Source organism: Elaeis guineensis, chromosome 12, assembly GCF_000442705.2.
Source record: "Elaeis guineensis isolate ETL-2024a chromosome 12, EG11, whole genome shotgun sequence".
Taxonomy (NCBI): domain Eukaryota; kingdom Viridiplantae; phylum Streptophyta; class Magnoliopsida; order Arecales; family Arecaceae; genus Elaeis; species Elaeis guineensis.
In genome coordinates, this window is record NC_026004.2 from 11,625,329 (window position 1) to 11,640,403 (window position 15,075).

The window sequence follows — 15,075 nt, forward strand, 5'->3', positions numbered from 1 at the left end:
CCTCCATCAAAATCCGGCGCGCACCGTCCGGCCTGAATGCCCGCGAGCTCCACCACGAGATCCTCATCTCTGCCATCCCCGCCGTCCTCAACGAGTCCACCCTCTATGATCGTCCCATCGTCACCTCCAATACCTCCACCACTTCTACGGTCATCAGCTACCTTTTGGATCCAATTTCAAGCCTCCTACCACCACCAACTCATACGACTCCCATGCTGCCGGCGAATCCTTCCTCCGCAGTTCCGGCTCCGTCACTCCATCAGAAACGGCTCGTCGGGTGGAGTCGTTTGATGGGAAGGCGATGCTGCCGATCGGCAGGGAGAGGTGGTGGTGGTGGTGGTGTTTTGCTGCTGGTGGTGGAGGGGAAGGGTGGTTAGCGATGTCCGCCTGCTGTTCGATTAAATGCTCGAAAAAAAGACGGCCGCTTGGACTTCAGCGGTCTGGGGTTTTGTATGGTGTGGCCTCTCTTGAAAGAGACGCCCGAAGTTCACGATGAAGTGGCTGGAAGGCGAGGTTGATGGCTCTCGAGCCAGCGGTGGTCCCGTAGACGCAACTCTACTCTTGATCCTATTTGGCCTGAGATGAAATCAAGCAGCTGGGACTCTGGCACCCTGGCTCAATTTGCTTGGGTGCCTTTAAATTAATTTTAAATCTAGTTAAATGATGATGATGATTGTTATTATTATTATTATTGCTATTATTATCCTGTGTTGCAATTCTTATCTTCATGATGAGAGCATTTTTTCAGTAGACTGGTTTTGCTTAGTAGCAAACATATAAACGTGCCAACTATCAGGATGCAATGGAGTCGAGATTCTTGTGTGCATGTTTTGCACTGCACAAAGACGATATAAAATTGGATAGCCATAACATCATCTATCTCAGAGATGGATCACTATTGCGATTGATTGAAGAGGGAGGTGATAAACCACCCATGAGATTTATCGGGGCTGAGTATATGTACAAGAAGATTTGTACAGAGAAAAAGCATCCAAGATGAAGGGACTGTTAGGTGCAGTCCAAGAAGTTGAAACTCAGCATCCTATTAAAATACTCTGTTTCAGTGCTTCTAATGATGCCTCTCATTTATTTTTCAGTCCTTTCTACAGTCGTGAGAAACATGAACAAAACATCCACGTATTTGCGATGCTTAGACATTAGTTTTCTTTCTCTCATTTGTTGACCATCTTCAGACTGCCTAAACAAAAATGGAAGTTAAAGTTTTGTTATCTCCTTGTAATTCCGCAATCAACTCAATTATTTGTGTTTTTAAACTTTCCTTTGTAGCTTGACGTCCAGCTATGGAGTAGATACAAAACCTATTGAAATACAATATCTCGTGGCAATCGTCCATCTCCAAAATAAATGGTATCTATCTAAAGTTATATAGCACTCTACAATACAACACATGCATGATAAGAACATCAAATTCTCTCTCTCTCTCACACGCACACACACTCACTCACTCTCGATGGAGTGAGAAATACTCAGCTTAGAAAGTATGTGAAAGGGTTTACAGAATACAGATGCTTTTAGAATATCTTACATGCGTCCCAAAACATGGTTTAAAATAATGGTCATTATAATATTATAGCTATTGCACAATGATAATAGAAAACATGATAGCGTACAAATAACCGTTGTTACCTGATAATTGTAATATTCTTCCAACTTTTCAGGAATTCTCATCCAAAATAGCTTGTATCATCTTTACATGTAGAAAACAACGACTTTCAGAGATACCTCTACCACTTTTACGTTATTATATGCTGTTTTACAGTTACAAAACAGCTATCACAGCCGTCATGATGGTTAATATGAATAATTCAAAATTATTTTGGATGAGGGAGGTAATGGTCATCATAAGATTCATAGCTGTTAATAGTGATTTTGATGGATGTCAGACTGGTACAACCATTGTTATTATAACAATCAAATTTCGTTGGGGGGCCGTTATAATCGAGTAACATGATTATCCTTGACCTTGATCTAAATTCCAAAGGGTTGGATACGTGCTATAAAAAAGGTACGAGCCCTCTGCAATTGCCAAGTTTGAAGGTGGATTTACCCCCTTGTCTCCATTTTTCTTGGCCTATGGCCAAGGGTGCAAATCGATCGGATCGGATTGGTTCATGAGTGATCCCGATCTGATCTGATTTTTTGATCGGATCTAAAAATTGAACTCAAATTCAGTTCAATAAAAGATCGGATCGGATCCAGAATCAAATTTTTTGACCCAACAAGTCATTCGGGTTGGATCTGGTCCACATATAACCCGATCTCGATCTATGAAATATGGATCCTGTTCGGGTCCGGATCTAAATCGGTTCGAATCTGGATCATAAATAATAAGATCAATAAGTAGAAGATTTATAAACAATCTTATTTGCATTACAATTTTTGATAATAATACATGAGACTATTAGAGCCCTCATGTCCTAGACTCTTCACTCAAAAATCTAAAAAACCTACCACATTTTTCTCACTAGTCACCACTATCTCTGACTTGGTTAATTCAAACTCAAAATATTCTAGCAAAATTTTAAAAGATAAAGATCTAAAAATCAATAGAATATACTTTCAAGAGTAACAAATATTAAAGCGGTCTTGATCAAAATTAACATTCATATAATATAGGAACAGAGAGAGAGGAAGGATGGATTTGGATTCAGCAGTTCAAGTGAGTATTCGAATCTCGTATTGGATTCAGGTTGGATCGAGCCATTTATCTCACTATCCAAATCAATCCAAAAATCTTCACGGATCAAATCAGATCGGATCAAAATTCAGTAAATCTGGATCCAACTCGAAAAATAGAATGGATCAAAGTTTAGAACCCGATCCGAATCTATGGATTCTTTAAAATGATTCGAATCGAGTCTATGCGGGTCAAATTAGATCGAGTCATAGGTTAACCCGGTCCATTTACCGCCTTTCCTATGGCCTTCCCCAAGCCTTATCCTTTATTATGTAACATTTAAATAATATGACTAATTGTTTTTGATCTTGATCTAAATTTCAAAGAATTGGAGGAGTTATTGTCTATTATTGGTATATAGAATTTTGCTATGATGCTTATTTATAGAATTTATACAAAATAATTTATATAATTTATATTATTATTTTTATATATTTATTTTTTTAAATATAATATTTTATTATTATTATTTCTCTCTTTGATGTCACCCCCTGTCTGGTGCCGTGGCTCTTCTGCCGTCAGCCTCTCCTCCTCGGCCTCGCGTGCGCCGACGATTCCCAACTTTCATCTCTGGCACTCGGGGCTTTTGTGGCCCCTCTCTCCCCCCATCTCCCTTCACACGGATCCACGATTCCCACTGCCACCACCCCCACCTCCCAAGCTCTCCTCTCCGAGATGTCTGCGGCTTCTGTGATCGCCCCCCCTCCCCGCCCTCTCCACCCCCCTGCACAAGCCCCTCTCTCCGAGATGCCCGTGATTTTCCTACTTTCTGGCACCGACAGCTTCTGCAAACCTCCACCCAACAAGCACCTACTCCGATCCATAGCTTTTTTACACCACCACTGTCCTACCCATCATTCCTCTATCTAAATAGTTGATGGTGAAATTTTTTTGAAAAAAATTAATGCGATTGTAGTATAAAATAATTTTTATTTTTAAAATATTTACTGTATCAATAATACATATGGATGCTATAATTGATTGTGGTATGGATGATCTATATTTAATATGATGATAAAAATTAAATAAATAATAAAAAAATTAAAATATTTATTGGAGCACCAGTAAAACCATCGGTAGCTACGATAGAATCCAACGAAGAGATCTGAGAGATGGTGATTTATCCTACGATGGATGTCAGTGGTTCGAGTCCGCCCATCTCCAACCCTAAGTGCTGCGTAAGAGCTAGAAGCCTCCACAGTTTCACACCGAAACGTCTAGAACAGTGCGACCGAGTCCAGGACAAACTCGACCAGACCAAGCGGAGCTAACCACAATGAGAAAGATCCTCCGTTGCGAGGTGGCAGCATACAATAGATCACTGTCCACGTATCAATCGGACAGCCCGCAGTTCCGTGCGATATAACGCCACATACTAATTTTATTTCATTTTATTAAACAAAAATCCTCAACAGCTGCAGGTGGAAATTAGGAAAGCCGAAGCCGGCGGCGGCGAGAGCGACGGGGGGTGGAATCGATCAAAGGTCTGATATGTGAGTAAACTAATGGCTATTTCTCGATCTAGATGTCCTCGAAATCCATTTTTTTTTTCCGGTCATCTTAGAACAACCGGATTGATTCGTTTTCTCGTCTCTAGCATCAAATCTGAGTAAAATTTGAGGTGGGCTCGCTTCCGGAGCTAATTTTTTTTTTTTCCATGTTGTTTATCTTTTCAGGAAGATTCTGAGAAGGAAAACGAAGTTTTGTGATGGAAGTGCAGCTTTTTTCTTTTTCTTTTTATTTATTGGGATGAGATCGGGCAAAATGGATGTCACAATTAGTGTTTTACACAATTTCTTGTAGATAATGGAAGTGCGGGACCCTAGATTGTGGGTTTTAATGGCCACAATTAAGGTAAAAATTGGATTTTTTGGGGCCAGGATGCGAGCAATTATGTGGTGGGGCTATCCTTGGAAATGTTTTTGTAAGGGAATCTGGAATTCTAGGTCATCTAATTTATAAATTTTAGGTGGATGTGGTTCCACATCCATTCGCTCTCATTTATTGATGCCTTTATGTGACAACTCTTTGGGTTCTTCCCCCTTTTACTTCCACTGGTTTCATTAGTTACAGGTTGAGAAGTCTTTAAGGTGGGATATCTCTCAGGTTCTGGTGTAATGTCAACAATTTTTTTTTAAAAAAAATTTAGAATTCGATTCATAGAACATTTCGGGCAGAGTTGAAATGAGAAAGGAGAATATTTGAGGTGAGTTTCTCGCAAAATGACATCCCTACGAAAAAAATCTGGGTGTATTTTTCTCAGAAATTGATATTTGCTTCAGTAGTGCCGTCGTTCATTGAATTTTCGTCTTTGCATCTCTTTCATTCGTTTTCTTGGCAACAAATAATGGAATTTTTTTGTCAGAAGAGAAAACAGAAGAATATGGTTTTTTTTTTCCTGTGGTGGCACTTTTTCCGAGGTTTATTTAAATCATATTTGCCCTAGATATTTTCTTTCTACGGATAAGATCGATGCTGTTCTTGACACTATATATATTGGTTTCGTCCGCTGGAAACTTATATAGACTTTGTTTAGTGGGACGATGCTCTAACTTATCTGTTTCTTGCTATTCCAATGTATGAAAGACTCTCTCTCTCTCTCTCTCTCTCTCTCTTCCTGAAGTTTAATAAACGAGTGGGATTACTCCTTCTCTCTCCATCAAAAAGAAAAACTCCTGCTCTGTCTATTGCATTCCTTGGTCATCTGCTCAACTTTTGTTGATAAAAAGATAATATAATTATCATTATATTAGAAAGCACCAGTGGTTTAAATGATTCAACTGTAATACAGCATGTTTCTATCTGGGTAAGTTATTGAATGGAATGGCTTGGTGCTTTTCCTGTTGTTTATTATGAATGTGTTCTTTTTTCTTTTCATTTTGTGCATTTGAAATATCTCTGAGATACTATTTAGGAGATGGTAAATCAAGTTTTAAGGGGTACTGATTCTTTCTTTCTGGATTTATCGAGCTCATATTTGTATTGATTTATGTTTCTTTCACTTTCTCAGTTTAAGCAGGGAAAATGGGTGTGGAAAAACAGAAGAAGTTTCTTACAGTTGCTCCTTTTGAATGTGCATGGCGCGAGGAGCTGAGATTTAGGGAGGCTGGGCGAGGGTGTGTTGCCTTTGAAGCTTTTGCTCAAAATGATGTCACCTTGGTGTTCAGGGAGCAAGTGGGAAGCCAACATTACCATTACAAAATGGATAATGGTCCAAATTACACTGTAATTCTGGGGAGCCATAGGAATCGAAGACTGAAGATTGAAGTGGATGGGAAGACTGCGGTGGATGTTGCTGGTATTGGACTGTGCTGTTCCTCGACATTTCAGAGCTATTGGATCAGCATATATGATGGCTTGATTAGTATTGGCAAAGGAAAATATCCTTTCCAGAATCCTGTCTTTGAGTGGCTTGACTCAAATCCCAATTATAATGTTCAATATGTTGGGCTAAGCAGCTGGGACAAACATGTGGGCTATAGAAATATCATTGTCTTGCCCTTGACACCAAATCACAACAGGCTCTGGAGCCATATTAACTACAAAGAATATGATGTGGGGGATGATGAGGATGGAAATTTGGAAGATGCTACTGACGGCTTTGAAAAATGGGGGCTTTGGAATTTTTTGGAGAGTTGGGATCTTTCTGATACATTGTTTGTAGTTGGTGATGAAAGTAAGGTTGTTCCTGCACACATGGTTATATTGGGTGCTTCTGGGGATTTCTTGTCTAGATCAGTTGATGGTAACACCATTGTACTTCCATCGACAACATATCCTGTTCTCCATGCTTTTCTGGAGTATATCTATACTGGTCGGACTCAAGTAAGTTAGACAATTTTCCTGTTCATCTTTTGTCTGCTGACTGCTGTTATATTTGTAGTTCAAGTATAATTTTGCTGATCTGCATTACTGCTATCTTTTAATGTGATACAGATTGTTGAGTCGCAGCTTAACTCTCTGAGGGATTTAAGCATACAATTTCAAGTCTCCCCATTGACTAGGCAGTGTGAAGAAATTATAGATCGTTTTAAAATGAACAAAAGATTATTCGATTTTGGTATGAAAGTGGAAATTGCAAATGCTAGCTCTGAAGTTAGGCAGTTTAGCACCTTGCCCTTCGAACTCCCTCTTGATGTACAGAAGCTCAAGCATTTTTTTGCAACTGGTGAGCACGGTGATGTAAACATATATATAGAGGGGCATGGTCTTGTTGCCCGGTCACACAAGCTCATTATTAGTTTATGGAGCATGCCATTTGCAAAGGTTTGTTTGTCTTTCTCTCCGTATCTTTTTATACACTTGTATGCCTTGTCCAATACCTTAAGATGGTGGAGAACTTTTTTGCTTTCTGTTTTGGTTGATTGTTCTTTAGTTAAAAATGGAATTATATTGTGTTATCTATCGTGACACCAAGGACTTTAGGCATCTGATTCTTGCTTGTTTGTTCATTTTCATGTATATATTGGTAAATTAAAAACTGCTTTGCCAACATCTTGTCCTGAATTTTTTGAAACTGTTTATAATGCAGATGTTCACAAATGGGATGATTGAAAGTAATTCTTCAGACATTTGGCTCAGGGATGTCTCTGCAGAAGCTTTTTCTGTCATGCTTCAATTTATGTACAGTGGGGAACTTGAGATGGATAGCATGGAAACAAGTTCCTTACTAATTCCACTGCTTCTGCTGGCAGACCAGTTCGGAGTTACAAACCTTCATAGAGAATGCTGTAGATGCCTTTTGGATTGTCTATCAGAGGTACTCAGTCATTAGTGATTTCTTTTTCTAATTATTTGGGGCCATTGTTTTATCTGATTACATGACATTTTTTCTTTTTCCTTCAATATTCAAATGCTTTGTCCATATGGCAAGAATTAGAAGAACAGCGAGGTAACTTGGCTTGTGCATTTAGATTGTGTAAATTATCGAAATATGCTAGTTTTGAATCTTAAAGATCCAAATCATGGAGGCAAAAATTTTCTTCTGTTGTTGCCTCATCAAACTAATCACATAATCGAATACTTTAATCCCTATCTTGTTAGCTGTAGACATGAGGATTTTCAGTGTCAAACTTTAATGGGACCTGAGACACTGATTCTGAAATGTTATTTTTAATATTATCAAAGTCTTTCTCATTTATTTATATGTATAATTTAATAAAGAAAGAGTTCTATTAGTGTATGCCATATAGGCGAACGTACATGATGGTGGGGAAGATTACAGATGGGGCCGTTGAATAACTGCCTCTGGTGAAGAATATTATGTATTAATACATTTCATGTACATATATCTGCAGGGTCGGTGTTGTCCTACTGGAAGAAGCTCATCCAACAAGACTTATTTCTATTTTGCAAATTTAATGGACAAGGCCTCCGAAGATTTTGGAGAAGTTGCTAGGTGCTTGTGTTGAGACTAACCTCTCAAAGTTTGTTGCAGGATACAGTTTATCCCATTCTACAATCTGTTTCATCAATCCCTTCATGTAAACTGCTTGAAGAAACTTGCAAGAGGAACTTTTCGATGCACTTTGATTATTGTACAACAACCAGCAACGAGTTTGTGTTGTTAGATGAGGCAACTTTTAAGGACATTCTTCAGGCAAGTAGTACTATTCATGTTATAGAAACTAGTTTACTTGTTGGACTTCTTGGTTCTTCAAGTTACTTGCAGTCAAAGTTATACCAAGAATTTCTGTGGATTCTGACTCAAATTTTGGAAGATGGAAGCAGATTAGGTCACCTCTTGATCGAATGGCGACCATTGCATGTGTAAACGTTATGCACCATGTTGATGAGGTATAACGATGGTGAACATGCTGTTTGAAGAGCTGCATTTTAGCACATCATCTCACCATCTGGTCTGTGTCTTATACAGTGTGAAGCAGTTCTTTCAAGGTGTGACCTAATCGAATTCCTTCCTAGCACATGTTAAATTGAATTCAGGGAAGTCTGTGGAAAAATATATAGCTTTATGACTCGAAGGCTTCCTATATATTATTGTAGACTGAACTCGAGTATATTCAAGTAATCTCTTGATGGCTTGCCTGATTTGTTACGTGTCTTGTAAAATTAAAACATATTAAAGTGTATACTTTTTCTTTTTTTGAAGAATAGGAAATAAACGATCAAGTGACCTGATTATTTAACTTATTGGTGATGCACTTGTTTCTCATGTTTATCTGGTTTCTTGCATGGTGACTGTGAAAGGCACTTACACTGTTAACTCACAATGACCAAACAATTGATTGCTAGGTTTGTGATCCATGGTCCATCTCCAGCACGTGTTTCCTAGAATTTAGTTGTGTAAATTATCAGCTTATGTGCACATATCAGCTGCAAAATGTGCCAAGCTACTTCAAGATCCATTCTTGTTCTTTGCTTTGAACCATGATAACATTTTAAGTTTTAGAAAAAATCCATTATGCTTGTCTGATCAGTTTTTTGGCTAGAATTTTCGGAATATGGGATAGTGTGACAACCTCTGGACATTTAGGCAGTGCTTGTTGATGCAAACTTTTGGTCACATTAGTAATGGGTTTTGCAGCATGCTGATATGACTGTAACATCAGAAGAAAAGGTTCTGGATGCAATTTTAGTATGGTGCATGCAAGCCTCTGATATCTGTGGCTGGGCTACAGTAGATGAGATCTTGGGTTCTTCGGCTCCTGAACAACTTTTTGGAGAGAGGCTTCCATCGATTGATATGTTGTTACCTCTTGTGCATTTCCCTTTAATGCCATTGCATTTGCTTCAGAAGGTATACTTTGTAGATTATGCATATAAGGATGAATCAGCCTCTCTCAAGGAACATAGCTGTCTGATATTAATGGCACTTGCTTTGCATAAATACAGCTAGAGAAGAGCAGGCTTAGCAGTCAGATTCCTATATTTGAGCAGCTGGTGAGTGAATTGACAGTTCATTCAGGATTTGATATTCATGCTTGACATGGATTTTTGAAAAACCATCATTCATTATGACGTGGCAGGTGAAGGAAGCAATTCAATATTCTGGCATGGGACTTAAAATGCCAGTAACTGATCAGAAGTGAGTCATTTCTTGAATTATATATCAGCTGAGTACTTATATTGACTATTTTTCTTGTGATTTATGGTTTATCTGATCACAAATGTGGTGTTTGCCCTTTTAGTTTCAGATTCCAACACAGGCGGTCAAGCTATAAGGAGCTCCAATACATATCTGATGGTGATAACAATGGAGTCATTTATTTTTCTGGGACATCATATGGGGAACATCAGTGGGTGAATCCTGTTTTATCTAAGGTGAGTTTTGCAAGGCAATCTTCTGGTATGGTAATGTCTTTGCTTGAATTATGATTTTGACAACCCTTGATCCACTTCTTTCATTTATGTTCCAGAAAATTACTGTAACAGCAAGCAGCCCTGCTTCTAGGTACACTGACCCAAAGACATTGGTATCAAGGGCATATCAGGTATGGAAATCATATCCTTAAGGTAGTTATTGGACCCTGCATTACGGACATGGTTTTGAAGGCTACAACTTTGGAATTCTTTAGGGCACCTCTTTTGCTGGACCTCGGATTGAAGATGGCATGAACTGTGCATGGTGGATGGTGGACATTGGGCAAGATCACCAGGTTTCTGTTTGGCAACCTAGACTTCTGTACCATTGAAAGCAATGATGCTGAAAATTTCTTTACTACCTGTTTGGAATATGCTTTAAAAGATTATTTGCGTTGCAACAATTTGTGAATGTGTTGCATGCCCTACGAGGCAATTGCACATATGTGTGATCTAAATTTCTTTAGGAAGTAAGTGGATACAGAGAAGAAAAGGGGAGCATTTTTCACTTCAAATTAATTTATAACTGTGAGGAAGTATTTGCTGTTGCTTTTTGACCTTCCAAGATAAAGCCAAGGTTTCAAAAGTGATGTTGAATTAAAAACTACCTATAGCGATAACTAGTGATGAGTCCAATCTTTTATATGCTTGGACCTATAGCTAAAATTTGCTATGCTTGGACCTATCCAAAATTTCAAATTTATAGGCTGTAGCTTTTATGTGCTTGAGCCACAAGCCATTCTTGACATGAATCCAAGTCATGTCCAATTAAACCAAGGTTTACACCATACCATTACCGAACCGGATGGTATTGGGCGTACCGTACTGGTTTGGTATAGGTACACGTTATGAGGGACATACCGGTACTCAGTATGTCGAACTGGTCCGTACCAGTACATGAATAGGTTGGCACCGATATGGGGCCTGGTATCAAGATGGTGAACTTTAAATTAAACTAATTTGCTACATTTAATTTTGCCTTGTTCAAATATGTGTAGAATTCATTGTTTAAAAAGCCTTGCATTGCCTTGCATCGTGACTCAAGGCATGCTCTACTAAAGCACCTTGAAGCTGATGGTCAAGGCTATATAGAGTGGCACATATTGCATGGACTATGGAGAGCCTCATGTGAAGTGCTCTTCTTATGCCTTATACCATGCGTTATATGGGGATCAGCTAGGCTTTCATTGTTTCTATTTGAGGGTACTGGATATTCTCAATTTATTTTTTAAGTTTTTTTTTTTTTTAGCATTGTAAGTGCGCTTTTGTCCTTGCAATGAACAAATCGTTACCAAATTCTGGGACCATGGCCCAAACCAAATAGCTGGAAACTGCCACACCCACTTCAGAATCTCCAGAACCTGACTCTTGCATGACTTCATAAGAACTTTCTCATGTCCAATTTGTTCAAAAGGTCTGCAACCTTGCATGCATTCCCCAAGGCAAGCAATCAGTGGGCGTAACACACTAACACTTGCATCCATTCCATATAACTTTTCACAGATTTCCATATCGTTCACGAAAATGCATGGGGCTTACACCTTGCCTAACTGAATGCTTTTTGCAGGCCTCTTCCTCCATTAATTTAATACATGGCTCCAGGACTTCCTTGTTTTCCTTTTTATTGTCATTCTTATCATCTAGATTGTTTTCTTTGACTTCTCAGACAAGAATATTCTCTTGTGACAAAAAATGAAAAACAGGGAGTGATTCAAATTCTATAGGGAAGATAGTTCAAGTCTACATGATTTTTGAGGCTTTCGTTTCATCGGAGACACTATGTTTGCTCGAAAGTTGTTTTTAAGCATCATTTCAATGTTTTTAATCAGATTATATATTATTACTTGGGAACTCATTTAGCAGTTACATAGCACAAGTGACCCACCAAAGATACGTGCAATAAATTAGTAGTTAAACAACTCAAAACTAGGTTTCTTAATTAAAAGTTGCAATCTAAGGTTCTTTTTTATGTATGCTTTGCTTCCATTATAGTTACAAGAAGAAGTTCATTTCTCAGAATGACTCAAATCTCATCGTCACACTCATTGCCATCTTGGAATCCAAGCTATTAGATTGTCTCTTTTGGAGATTATCATGAGTTGCTTCATGTTATGTGGCTTTGATAGCCAATTAACTACATAATTTCTTCCCTGTAGCACAACAAAATGGTTTCAATGAATAAGCTCTGATGAAAAAAGCTAAAATAGACAGATATGAGAAAAACATTAGAAACAGATGCATTATGCATCAACTTACTTGGCAGTGGTTCTACTAACCATTGAATACTCACCTTAAGGATGATGTTATTTCTTTTGTGGCTTCATAGTCTCAGCTGATCGATCTGCTACCTACTGTGTTAATATCTCTTTGCCATTTTTCATATCAACAATGGTCCAGACAGGATGATCTGTAGTTGCTAAGCTTGCTTATCCTATTCTCCTTCACTGGACCTACATTGGGTTTTTGAATCACTTGGAGGTCCAGGAATTTTGCCTTTGTCATTCTTGGAAAGAACTTTTACCGATAGTGCGCATTAAAAGGTGTTGGAGTATGTTGGTCGCATAAGAAGAGATTATCTTGATTCGTGAGGTTTTAAAATTAGTTCATTTCTTATCAAAAGAGAGGTTCATTATAAGTGTATAATGTAATAACCATGCTAACCTCTTCCTGCATCTGTTTCAATGCTGGTTACTATGTTGGCATCGATTAGTTTATCATGATTGGAGAGATTTAGGAGTCTCAGGCCATTGTATGGTAAAATGTGCACATTCTCTTCGTGGGAGGAACTTAATCTGGAATGATTCGCTTGCAATGGCATGGATATCATCTGGAAATTCACACTTCTAATTGTACCTGTTTTCTGGTTGTCTAAGAATTCCTGTTTTCATCTTTTAAAATCACATTTGTATGGAGAATCGAAGTCAGCTCTAAATATTACTCTTCTTCTGGGTTAAAAAAACAGAGGTCACGGTAACTAACCGTCACACTATTGCTTTACACTGGGCAAAGCACAAGATACCAAATTGCATTTCTGTTTACAAATGAACTTATTAAAGCAGAACATTTGGTTTCTTTTGTTTTGTTATTTCAGCTCATGTGCAACTACTACACCTTGAGACAGGACGGCTCCACCACATACATGAGATCATGGGCTTTCCAGGTAGATTTCTTTCTTTTGTTGCCTTAGCTTTGAGAGGATACAACAATTATTACTAATATTTTCTTTATCAGGGATCTATGGATGGTGAGAATTGGACCAACTTGAGAGTTCATGAAAATGATCAGACTATCTGCAGGCCTGGCCAGTTTGCATCATGGCCCATAATTGGCTCTACTTCACTGCTTCCTTTCAGGTTCTTTCGAGTCATTTTGACAGGCCCTGCCACAGGTTATTCGAACGTTTGGAATCTCTGCATATGCTTCATCGAACTATACGGTTACTTCCGCTGATTGAATAATATGGAAATCCTGCTGGAAATATCCTTCAATGATCCATCATAAATTAATGTGTACCCTGTGCAAGTAGAATAAAAGGCATTCTAATGCCAGATGTTGTTGTACAAACTCACATGCTAGATTTTACATGCATCTCCAGCTCACTTGGTGCACTTGCCCGTCCATTCTGGAAGTCACTTTGTGATGCTCATCACCATTAACTGGCTTGAGAGGTAGGTTGATGATGAAGCATGCGAGCTAGCTATTTAAATTGCTAAAGTGTTTATTGGTGTAAGTTTGAATTCTCCAATGAAGGAGAGGAAGCTCAAACTGGTGAATGAAGGTCTCTCAAATCAAATATTCCATATCGAGAAGAAGATATGCCTTTTGGAATGGTTTTGACAAATCATACTGGACATTGTTGTGATTGCAAGTTTGGTAACCTGGGTTTATGTAAAAGAACAGAATGGTGGAAAGAAAGAAATTAAAGAACATTCCTCAACAAGCAACATGATTTAGTGATCATATTAAAAGTCTGTAGATATTTCTTACTGCTGGTTGAATATTGCAATTTTTTTTTAAAAAAAAGAAAAAAACAATGGCTGACTACTGGATCAAGCCTTCTAAGAGTCGTTGACAGCCAAGGTGGTAGCTGTTCTGTCTCTTTGTATTGTTTCATTCTCTACAGTTCACTTGTAACTAGTTAACTGTAACCAGTCAATGGTACCGGGTTGTTTATTAACAAAATAGGGTGGTTAACAGCTCCCTCAAAAATAAAGTGGGATAGGTACGACTTGACATTCTGAGTTAGCGACTGAGAACTTTCTGAGAGTGGTGGTGGATGGTTTGTTCTCGGTTCCCATTGTTACTACTTCTGTTTGATTTTTTTTCCTTGATTGTGGATTAAAATGAGCATGATTTTTGTGGAATTTCTTGATCTTTGAGCTGGTGGAACTCTCCCTGGAAAAGTTGTTCATTAAGTTTGCTGGTTCGGTTTAGAGAAGAATGACAAGAGATGGTGGAACAAAAATATTGGAGAAAGAAGAAGAATTTTTATTAAAAAAATTATAAGTCGAGAGCTCTCTTACACATGCACGCACCACCACACTACTACCAGACTTTCTTTCGGAGGGCGTCTCCACACCCTCACTTCCTATTTCAAAGCCAGCATACAACCACAGTTCTCGGACCACTCTCTCTCTCTCTCTCTATTCGACAGACAGGTACTTGATAAGACAAAAGGCTTTCGCAACATGATCATGTCCCAGTCCACATCCCCTGAAGGATAGAAGTTTGAGCCAAAAATCCAACTTAACTGAAATGGACTAGTTCTAAAAAATAAAAAATATTTTATAATGAGTTCGAACTCGTGATAATTCCAACACCCTTCCTTTGAGCTTTACGTGGACAAGGTCAGACTTATCAGTACCGTGAAACACCATTCCTCTTACTTTTTAGTAACAACAAATGCAATAGTTTGATGAATAAATAATTAAATGTTAAAATTTTTTATTGGTTCAAACAATATCTCTTTCACCAACTCTTCTTCTTCCATGCATGTTTTGTCGAGAATCATATGTCCTTTCAGTTTTATTTTCTTTTAACCCATATCATGGGCAGCA

At 38.3% G+C, this 15,075-nt stretch overlaps 1 protein-coding gene across 7 annotated transcripts; it reads left to right on the top strand.

Annotated features, from left to right (window-relative positions):
* The first annotated feature begins 4,023 nt into the window (after positions 1 to 4,023).
* On the top strand, positions 4,024 to 14,027 carry LOC105055208 (BTB/POZ domain-containing protein At2g30600). Of its 7 annotated transcripts, none has more exons than XM_019854094.3 (14): positions 4,038 to 4,191; positions 4,375 to 4,904; positions 5,709 to 6,523; positions 6,635 to 6,964; positions 7,230 to 7,457; positions 8,136 to 8,297; positions 9,243 to 9,455; positions 9,551 to 9,598; positions 9,685 to 9,743; positions 9,847 to 9,979; positions 10,075 to 10,149; positions 10,234 to 10,314; positions 13,110 to 13,178; positions 13,250 to 14,027. In XM_019854094.3, the coding sequence occupies exons 3-14, from the start codon at positions 5,723 to 5,725 to the stop codon at positions 13,466 to 13,468; spliced, it is 2,418 nt and encodes an 805-aa protein (XP_019709653.1). In that variant the 5' UTR covers positions 4,038 to 4,191; positions 4,375 to 4,904; positions 5,709 to 5,722; the 3' UTR covers positions 13,469 to 14,027. The 7 variants fall into 7 exon arrangements, with proteins under 7 accessions (XP_010935267.1, XP_019709653.1, XP_019709654.1 ...); XM_019854095.3 differs by having other exon boundaries at positions 4,039 to 4,182; XM_010936965.4 differs by lacking the exon at positions 4,375 to 4,904 and having other exon boundaries at positions 4,024 to 4,191.
* Positions 14,028 to 15,075: the final 1,048 nt, after the last annotated feature.

Excerpts from the sequence above, each read along its gene's own strand:
- LOC105055208 (XM_010936965.4), top strand. The coding sequence starts at position 5,723 with ATGGGTGTGGAAAAACAGAAGAAGTTTCTTACAGTTGCTCCTTTTGAA. Across the intron at positions 9,456-9,550 it reads CATTGCATTTGCTTCAGAAG|CTAGAGAAGAGCAGGCTTAG; the intron begins GTATACTTTGTA and ends GCATAAATACAG. Across the intron at positions 10,315-13,109 it reads ACATTGGGCAAGATCACCAG|CTCATGTGCAACTACTACAC; the intron begins GTTTCTGTTTGG and ends TTGTTATTTCAG.